Raw genomic sequence first — 10,253 nt, forward strand, 5'->3', positions numbered from 1 at the left:
GTATTAGCAAATCTATAAATGACTAAAATTAAAGTCAAAATTTTAAAAACAATTTGAAATTTATGATTATTTCAGAATTTTATTCTTATCAAATTACATGCTGATTACATATTATTTTCACAATAAGCAAAGGACAACTCACTTTTATAAGTCTACAACACATGAAAAAAACTAGACAGCAATAGTTCTAGTTTATAAGGCCTTTGCTATGCATTTTATTCTCTTTTTAAGTGAGTTATATAAAAAAAAAATGCATAATTGACTTAAAAAGAAAGTTATTTAACTTCTATTACATAACTCTCTTTTTAAGTGAGTAATGTAAAAAAAAAAAATGCATAACTTTCTTAAAAAGAGAGTTATGTACTTTTCTAAAATTTTAACTCCATTTTTGAACTTTGTAAAAATAATACATATAACTTTTTTAAAAAGAGAGTTAAGCATATTATGGTAACATTTTAAATGTATGACATATTTTGATATTCTTTTTAATTTCATGACATATTTTGATTCCGAACTCCTAATAAAACAGTGTAGGACCATTATTTGGGATATGATGGATGACAAGACTGAAGAATGCAAGAAGCTCCATATTTTGTCATTAGAAACAACAATTAATTAATTGAGGCTATGAGTGCTTTATCTCAACAAGTGAAAGGCTCAAATTCCGTAATGCGTTTTGCTGCATGACTAACGTAAGGTGGGCAATACTAGCAGGTTTGGTATTTTCTTATTAATTTTTGTCTCGAAATCCGATACATATAAATAATTAACTATTTATGACTAGGCACTGGGAGGACATATTTCATATTTTCGTCAACTAAATCTAATGAAGTTCAAGTGTGTTAATAACGTATCTGATGATAAATATGCATCGATTAGGGCAATAACTAGTTGCATAAAGCTTTGGTTGATAAATATATTGTAGAGAAAGAATTTTGTTTGATTGATGATGGACTCGACAACTTGCCAAAAATGACTCACTTGTATGTTGAATGGAAAAAGAAAGTTGGAATAGAGAGTTGACTGAGGCCTGGTGTATTAAAGCGTACGTTATGTGCAGAGTCTTAAGAAGATCAGATCAGAAGGTTTAATGTACGCAACTTTATCTTGCATTTTTGTCGGAGGCTATTTCCACTACTTAAATTTGTGACTCCCTAAATCACATGACAACAACTTTATCAGTTACTTCAAGATTTTTGCTCCAATTCACTCCAGAAAGATCTTTCATTAGGTAGTTTGTCTCTCTTTATAGATACACTATTTTGTCCTTACTTGATTTAAAAATAAATTGTTTATGAAATTAGCTCCGTTCCCACATGACCCACCCAACCCAGCAAAACCTATCTTCCAACAAAATCATATGGTCAATTCATTTTTCGCCAGAATTATATAGTATTGACTTAAGCCATGGGTGACAAAATTGGGTTTGCCCAACTTGGATGTCATTTGACTTATGAAGATTTTTATACCGTGTTTATAGTTTAACCAACTTCATAAAATTTTCTTAATATAAATCTTCATGTATTTTCATAACTGTTTTGTTAGACATTGACATGAACAAGAAAGCAAACATGATGAATTTAGAAGAACAACGATTCTAATCGTCTATATTTCACCTTTTGGTTGGGATTGAAAAAAATTGAACTAAATGGTAAACATGAGGTATAATAGCAGAAACAGAAAGATACAAATTCACCCCCAATTGTATTTACATTTGAAACTAAAGGGCAGAAGTGTTCGAAGAAGTATTTTTGAAGAGTAACAGTTTTATTCGACCAACAATTTGAAAAATATTTTTGCGTTAATATTAGAGCAACGATTTATGCTTGACCAGGTTCCAAAAGTGCTTCGGGGATTTTTTCTCTTCTGTTTCTTCTAGAGCATGAATACTTCTGGTTCCCCACAAAGGCTATTTCTAGATTTGTATAATATAATATGGTGATTCATGAATGTGAAACAAATCTATAGAACTGGTCCAAGATTTGTCATTCTTCATTAAGTTATTGCATTCAAAGCCAATCTTCCTATATCTCAATCTTCCAGCCAAAGCCATACTTGTGATGCAGCCATGAAGGTGGATACCCATCTCTTTCTTAAATACTTCCTCCCATCAAATTATTCTTTATGTACTACTCTTTTTAGGTTAATAAAACTTAGCCATTTGCACATATGTGATCCTAAGAAGTACTAAATGAGTTGCTACAAAGAATTTAGGTCTTCAGACCATGAGGAAAGATGAGTTCAACAACAACGAGATACCCAGTAATATAAACCCACAAAGTAGAGTCTAGGGAAGGTAGAACACGCGCAGACCTTACCTTTACCTTAGAGGTAGAAATGTTGTTTCCGTAGGCCCTCGGCTCAGGGGGGAAAGATGAGTTATATAGCTTTATTAAAAATTTTCATTCTTGAGATCAGAAGAATGAAGTTATTTTTCAAACCCTCTGAAGCATATTGGTGTCCAAACTGCAAGAATGTGAGAAGACATAGAATCCATTTTATATTAGAAGACAAAAGCATTGATGGTTAATGAATTACAATTTTCACTAAAAGTATCGATTGGTCATACGGATTTTTATCTATTTACACAAGTGGTGTCATGGATGTTACGTTCTCAAACATACATAATTCAAGTTTTTCTTATTTCAACTTTGAGATGTATCCAGTATGGTATCAATCAACATGTTCAACCTTCTACAACCTGTTGTCCGAAATGAAAATCCTGTGAAAACACCATACCTTAGCTTGCTCACTAGTTTGGAGCTTTGATCCATGTAACTCACTGGGGATTGTCTGAGCATAAGCAACTCAAACAGTAAAGAGAAAACAGATAAGTTCATCTCCGTTCCAGTTGTTGCTATGTGAATAGCTGATTAGCCTACATAGCCATTGTCACTGGAAAAAGCTTGTCAAGAAAGGTATAGACACCCCCACCTAGTAGTAGCGCACCACTGCAAATTAAATGATTAAGAAGGCAAATATCTGGTGAGTACTTAACTACTTAAGGAATGTTGTTACGATGTTACTAGAGATGAAGTAACTGAACCAGAAGAGATTTAAGCTTAGTCATCTCTTACTAATAGTGTATTTTTCAGAGACAATTACCTGATTGGATTGATCCATGCTGAGAACTTGCGAAATGCAAGTATACTCTGCAAATGACACATGTACAGTTGGTTCAGTGCCTTAAATGGTGAAAGAATTATAATGGAACATTTGCAAGCAACAAATCTAGCCAGAAGTAAAACTATAGAAATCCCCAACTATCAAACATTTTCTGTAGGGAACGTGACAGAAAACAAGGAAACAGGATGAGTGGCGTTGAATAGAGAAAGAACTCTTAAAATAAAGTCCTTCCATAAGCCTAAAATGTAAAGCTCCACAATGTAGGTGCCGCAAAATGAGGTCCATGGACCATCTAACTGCGGCTGATCATAATAACAATCACTTGAAACATATGAAATACCTGCAATGCTCCAGCAAAAGAAGCAGCAAGAAGTAAAGGAGTAACATAGCCAGTTGTGTAAGTCAGTAGCAAGCTGCCCCCAATAACTGGATCCTGTTATAGAAGATAAGTAAGAAGCTATTCATATTCAACCTAGTTGTACAACCAAAATAAATAACATGTAAAGATACTGCACAAATTCTAATGGTCAAAGCCAGGTGCTGAACTATTTTGATTTAAGGCTTCTTCCGTTTGATAGGAATCCTGATGATCTAAAAAGATCAAGCAAAACGACAGTAGTGGTTATATGATGGTGCTTTTTGTAGGTTCACTGCTTTTCTTGGAAGACCCCCTTCCCAAAGTACTGAAAGAGAAAAATCAATTCACCATCCTGAGAACTGGAAAGTCAAAATTTGTAGTACCCGAGAAGTAGCAACATAGCCGAGCAAGGTTGCGAGGACTGGTGTACTGCATGGTGATGCAGCTAATGCAAATGTAAGACCAGCCAAATAAGCTTGAACACCTAGGCAACCATATGTATAAAATGTCAAATCATAGTAGCAGGCTTATTTAGACCAATCCCATACCCAAACAACCAGAGATTATGTCCTAACAAGAGTGTAGGACAATAGTTATAGCCACCTACTTGAAGGAAAGCTAGCAGCGGCTGAGCGAGGATCAAAGTTGTCGAAAAATGAGGGAAGTTGTAACTCTATTACCTGCAGAATTGTCATAGAATGAAGACCACAAAGTAAAAAGTGTAATAGCATGGAACCAAAAAAGCAAAGGGAAAATAGCAAATAGTACTTCGTGTACAATTTATTATTTTGAAGTGTTTTCACAAAGGTTGATAACAATATAATTCAGTTATCTCTATTAGTTAAAAGTTGAAACACAAGACATGCTAATAAATAAAGCTCCTCTACTTCTGGTGAATTCTCTTGCCTTTTGATTGTGGAGGGAAGAGTATGGAATACGTTGATTGCTACTACAAAACTTAATTATGAAACATAAATAGGAATATATATGTACATATGGCACAGGTTAGATAGACAGTCTCAAGATTAGGCCTACTTCCAAACCAATCATTAATATGACTTGTACTTATGTTCCAATCTCTCGATACTACGAAACCTCGAAAGATGAAAGCATAACTTTTGCTAAATTTAAACATACAATTTGTACTTAGATCTGATTCTTCTATCAACAAATTTCATTATCCAGGTACCAAATGTATCAGTCATTATTCTATCCAAATGCCTACACCTATCTCTATGTCTTTTCCTTCGCAGGTTCTCATTATGGTAAAGGTGATGTGGGGCATCTGGTACTCTATAAGCACATTACTCATTTTTAACTGAATCTTATTTATGCAAGCAAGAATGGTTAACATATCAAAATGATAAGCCCTGTAATTCCTTAGTAGAACAAAAAATCTGAATATCATGCAAAGAGAATACAACAACGGTTGCAATAAAGATTAGTACTCAACAAATACAGGGCCACACTATTGAATGCAGCATTCAACATATTTAGTTACCTCTAACAGGTTTAGACCCATAACAATAGCTAAAAAAGAAGCAGCCACAGGCAGTCCTTGTCCTATTTGGCCATATGCCTTTCCAGCAAAAGCAGCTGCAATACCCAATAATGCTAGTGTGGTTGCCAATCCCAGTGCAAATGCAATTGAATCTCCAAACACCTGTCCACGAGGATAGCCTAAGTGAAAACAGAGAAAATTGAACTAGCACTATGCCCTACTAGGTTTTCAAGTGGAAAATGCAGAATTCATTTGTCCATACAAACAGCAATTTTCCACTTTCTAGTATTCCTTTCAGATTCTGTATGACACCTTTTGGTCGGACAAGGAGTAGAAGAATTAGTTTGACTTCTATATAAACAGTAGTAGAAACATCAAAGTACCAATTGCCAAGATAGTTTGATGGAGAAATCATCAAATACAAAATCCAAATTTGACTAATATTATTACTATTTATTTTTAATCAGTAAACTATCTTTTGTTGATGAACACCAGCAAAAAGCAGATGCTGGGAGAGAGCTACAACCAAAAGTAATGGGCCATTACAAGTTGTGTAATGAGCTGAGGAAGTCAATTTTGGCATCACAGTAACATTTATACTAGCCATTTTACACCGAAAACTGAGCAAATAAACATTTGTTGCGTAAGGTTAAATTCAATTTATTAGAAGAATTTGAATCTGGGGATAGTGTGGAACACTTTATATGTCCCAAAATGGAAATCAAGATAAAAGCTTATCATAAAGAAAATCATACAGATACATTGTATCAAGATATATTAAACAAATACCTTTCACCCCTTGAAGGATTCACATGTAAACCTGGCAAATTTTTATGTATGATCTGTATTTAAGTTCCTTCATTGCGAACAATGCACATCACAAGTGCAAGGATAAAGAACAGACAACATAAAAGTAAATCTAAGAGTAAGGTTTTTACCGCTACTCGGCTTTTCCCAGAACCAAAAGCCCCTAAGATCATTTCCAAAGAATGTAAAATAAGTCAGAGAGAGAATGCATGCTGCATATTAGAGAGCAAAGGTTCAACTTTAAAGTGCCCACCAATATAACCAAGGGTCAGAGGCAATACGCTGAGTGTACAAGGTGACAGACTAGTTACAAGCCCAGCACCAAAAATAGTGGCCAAACTGCAAGGAAGAAAGTCTAAGAATCAGAAGCACAAACACTTTATGAATACATTCTATCAGTACCATATGAAACTTTTGCGATATAAGATTTAGACCTAGTAAAACTTAGAGCAGTCAACTGGCCCTGAACAGCTTCATTAGCTTGTTGACCTGCAGAATACAGAAGACCACCAAAAAGATCTCCAATGCTTCCATCAGCTAAAGTATAGACAGCGCTAGATAAATCCTGAAGCCAATGAAGACAAAAGTACATTCCCCTTAACATATAATCAGTTGAAGATTTACCACTTCTTTACATGACATACATTCCGCTAGCAAATGAATACCTAATTCAAATTGCAAATAATCACAAAAAAGGTTCAGGCAAAATGCAGTTAAAGATCATAAGATACAAATCAATTGGGCCCAGAGTGCAGAGTATAATTGGCTTCATCAACATGTTGCTATCCGTATAAGACATTTAGCTCGATAGCAGGTCGAGCTGCCAGCCAAATGTACATAGTTTCATCAGTTCCCCTCAAATTGTTGAGGTTTTTAACAAGGGTCTCATGTCTTATGTGACCAAGCACCAAATCAATGTGTCGTCTTTAACACTGGTAAAAATTTCCACATATCATCCCCCTAAAGCTGATAAGCACAAATCTCCCACTAATCCAGCAATAGATATGCAAACTAATACAGAAAGTATTACTAGCAATTTAGCTTCTCAAGAGGACATCTAGGAGAAAGTTCTCTATGAACTCTTTTACTCTAAACTGTTGTTGTTATTTCAGTAAATGTTATCTCATAACGCAAGTAAACAGAACAGTAGTAAGGAAAGAACCACTTCTACAATTCAGGGACAACAGGCCAGAAAAAAATACGCATCCACATAGTTAGTAAATGAAACATACATTTGAGACGCATGGCGGCATGAGAACAGAAAAAAGAAAAGGAAAGCATAGATCAAACAGATGCTGCATAGGTCATATTATGTTATCATGTGCCATGAAGGTTTTACAAAAGCATATGCAACACATGAACAAAGCACCCTCTTTTCCTAGATAGAGGAGACAACAGGCACCAAACAACAAAGTAAGACACTTAAAGGTTGACAAAGGAATCTCACCATCATGTTATCCATAGTCAAAGCATTTGCAGTATGTGATGCGACCAAATTTGCTGCTAAATGTGAAGACAGAAAATTCGTGTCATCTTATTGTAAAGCATGAAACTAATTATAAATACAGGCATAAGGACTTACTAAACAGGAAAGAAGACATCCTAATCGAACCAAAACAAAATGCAAGCTACAGTTACTAAATCAATTTAACAGATGTCACAACTCAAGTCTACAAACACTTCCTGAAAAGAAAAATCATGAAACAGCTCATATAACAAATAATCAATTTAAGAAACAGAAATAACGATTCCTACTACAAGTTCACCTCAGCAAGTTATAACAAAAAGTATCAGCAGTTTTTAGTGTGATCGGGACAATTAAATGAGTCTAGCTTCCTTTAATAACATTCAAGACGGCCAATGTAAGTTAACGGATCTGATTTTGATGGAGACAATCATGCGAACCAAACTATATTACACAGAGTAATTTTATGCTACAATCTTTGACTTGGTTAATCACTTATTACTCCATTGCTAAAGCAGTTTTGGATATGTTTGGGATTCAAGGACTCATGATTCCACTGTAAAGGATTTGCCTTTGTCAAGTCTTAGTGAAAGGAGATATGTGGCGAGCGCATTGAGCAATATGGAAAGTTTTTCTCCATTCGCACTCGGTCGTCTGGAAGGAAAGGAACTGCAGGGCTTCAAGAGCAGAAGTAGACCCAGAATTTGAAGTTTATAAATTCTAAACTTGACACCAAACTCATAGCTCGTTTCAGTTGTTGGGTTCACAATTAAACATTTAAACATATTAAATGGATTCGTCAGAACTCATAGCTAATATTCGCTACGCCCCTAAAGTCTTGTCAAGACATTGGTTGCTCTTTCTAGTAAGCCATAATTTACAGTAGTATTTCCTATTTGTGTACATAACTGTTATATTCCTTGCCCATTGTAGTAGTCAAGTCTCAAGTTATGGACACATTACTACTACAGAGGCAGAGCAAAGAACAAAACATGAACAGCATATATGATTATCCATGGCAAGTTAACTAGAATGTTCAGCCAATATAGCTCTCCCAAATTCTTCTTGATTAGAAAGATCGTCCGAGGAGAATACCTACGAGAGCAGTTGAGAGCATCGTGCATCTAATTGGAGCACTAGTGCAAATCATTGACAAAGAAAAAACATCCTCATGGAGATCCTTCATTTTTTCTTTGTTGGATGAAATACTTCTGCTAAGCATTTTCCTTGGCTCCACATTGCAATGGGCACCTGAAAGAACGAACAGCGAAAAGTAAATAGAATTACCTGGTATGATCAAATAGCTTGGTTTATTATGGATCAGAATAGAAAAGGCAGACGTTATGCATCGACTTAGAGCAACTACATGTATCAGAAGTCAAAACTTCTCATGAAGCACTTGAATTCACCTAAATTCAAGTCGAACTAATTGAAATATCCGAGCTATTGACCTCAACAGTAATCAAATTAAATAAATTTCTAAACAATTAAGAAAAAAAAATTACAATACTTCTCAGTAAGTACTTGAATTCACCTGAATTTGAATTGAAAAAACTGAAATTTCCTAGCTATTGACCTCAAGTCCTCAACAGTAATTAGATTAAATAAATTTCTAAGAAAATGAAGAAGAAAAACTTAAAGTACTTGAATTTACCTGAATTTTTATCCAAAATAACTGAAATTTCGAGATATTGAACTCAACATTAATCAAATTAAATAAATCTATAAAAAAAAATGATGAAGAAAAACTTAAAAGAACTTGAATTCACCTGAATTCGTATCCAATACTGAAATTTCCGAGCTATTGACCTCAACAGTAATCAAATTAAATACTAATATTCTAAAAAATGAAGAAGAAAAAAACTTAAAAAGTAGTTTGAGTTCAGCTGAATTTGTATACGAAATAACTGAAATTCCGAGATATTGATCTTAAAAGTAATCAAAGTTGTATCGACTCAACTGAAAAACTCAAAAAGTAGTTGAATTCAAACTGAATTTGTATCGAATTAACTAAAATATCCGAATTATTGACCTCAAGAGAAATCAAATTAAATAAAATACTCCAAAATTGAAGAATAAAAACCGAGAGATTACTAGGGAGGTTAGAAAAGAGGAATTACTTGCCATGAATTCTTCGAGGAAGATGCTTCAACCTTGAGATAGTAATAGGACGAAAGTGGTCGTAGCATTTGAAACTGCTAAAAGCCAACTTCATTTGAGCTGAAGTTGTTAGTGTACCAAAAGCCGAGTGCTGGAGCGCCATGAAATTGAGAGGAGAAGAAATATTTTCTTTTTTCAGTTTTTTTAAGAGGATTACATTTACATATCAATATTTCAATAGTGAATCCATTTCATAGTTTTGGCCCCTTTTACACTCCGTTAAGGTGAGGGATCAAAAAATAATACTCGAGAGTACTTTACTCCGTTTCAAATAAGCTCCAGGGTAGTGTTGAACTTTTGTCCGTTTCACAATTTGTTAAAAGTACTGGACTGTTTTTTCGGTATTTCAATTTTTTTTAGTGACATACATGTTAAAATACATTAACTGCTTTGCTTTGTTCTACTTGAATCGAGAGTCATTAGAAAACTGCCTTGGTAAAGCCTGCATGCACTCTTTCTCGATCTTTGTGTTATGTTTCAGTAACAAGTCAGTATACTATTGTATCAAGCACAAAGTACGGATGTTTGTATCCCATGGAAGGAAATACAAGAACATTGACACGATTTGGAGAAAGAATTAGGCAATTATAATGAAAGATAACTCTTATACTGATTACTGGCCCTTGGTGAGAACTTTAACAAAACAAAATCACCACTCATTCAGAATTAAAATCACAAAAAAAGAACTATTCACTCGTATAATTTTTTGGCATCTTTCGTTCTCTCTATCTTGCTTTCGCTCCTAGTGATTCTTTCGTCCAATTTCTCACTTTTTGAAATAGCCTTTGCGATGGCTTTCATTTTCCTTACATTCTTTGTCCTTTTCATCTGTACTC

At 34.4% G+C, this 10,253-nt stretch overlaps 2 protein-coding genes across 3 annotated transcripts in view; both read right to left on the reverse strand.

Annotated features, from left to right (window-relative positions):
• Positions 1-2,477: 2,477 nt before the first annotated feature.
• On the reverse strand, positions 2,478-9,700 carry LOC107878705 (cytochrome c-type biogenesis ccda-like chloroplastic protein). Of its 2 annotated transcripts, none has more exons than XM_016725796.2 (12): positions 9,382-9,700; positions 8,353-8,508; positions 7,240-7,292; positions 6,227-6,357; positions 6,046-6,131; positions 5,924-5,955; positions 4,986-5,147; positions 4,092-4,164; positions 3,868-3,968; positions 3,467-3,559; positions 3,106-3,152; positions 2,478-2,951 (listed from the first exon to the last, which is right to left on the reverse strand). In XM_016725796.2, the coding sequence occupies exons 1-12, from the start codon at positions 9,518-9,520 to the stop codon at positions 2,879-2,881; spliced, it is 1,146 nt and encodes a 381-aa protein (XP_016581282.1). In that variant the 5' UTR covers positions 9,521-9,700; the 3' UTR covers positions 2,478-2,878. The 2 variants fall into 2 exon arrangements, with proteins under 2 accessions (XP_016581282.1, XP_016581281.1); XM_016725795.2 differs by having other exon boundaries at positions 7,240-7,295.
• A 281-nt stretch (positions 9,701-9,981) lies between these two features.
• LOC107878706 overlaps positions 9,982-10,253 on the reverse strand; it is a gene marked incomplete in the record, with an annotated part of 5,133 nt that continues 4,861 nt past the window's right edge. The window contains 1 exon segment of the mRNA XM_047415608.1: positions 9,982-10,253. Within this exon segment, the coding sequence (XP_047271564.1) occupies positions 10,108-10,253 (146 nt within the window).

This window comes from Capsicum annuum, chromosome 7 (assembly GCF_002878395.1).
Source record: "Capsicum annuum cultivar UCD-10X-F1 chromosome 7, UCD10Xv1.1, whole genome shotgun sequence".
Lineage (NCBI taxonomy): Eukaryota > Viridiplantae > Streptophyta > Magnoliopsida > Solanales > Solanaceae > Capsicum > Capsicum annuum.

Excerpts from the sequence above, each read along its gene's own strand:
- LOC107878705 (XM_016725795.2), bottom strand. The coding sequence starts at position 9,520 with ATGGCGCTCCAGCACTCGGCTTTTGGTACACTAACAACTTCAGCTCAA. Across the intron at positions 3,969-4,091 it reads CGCTGCTAGCTTTCCTTCAA|GTGTTCAAGCTTATTTGGCT; the intron begins GTAGGTGGCTAT and ends ATGGTTGCCTAG. Across the intron at positions 3,153-3,466 it reads CTTTTGCTGGAGCATTGCAG|AGTATACTTGCATTTCGCAA; the intron begins GTATTTCATATG and ends TGTCATTTGCAG.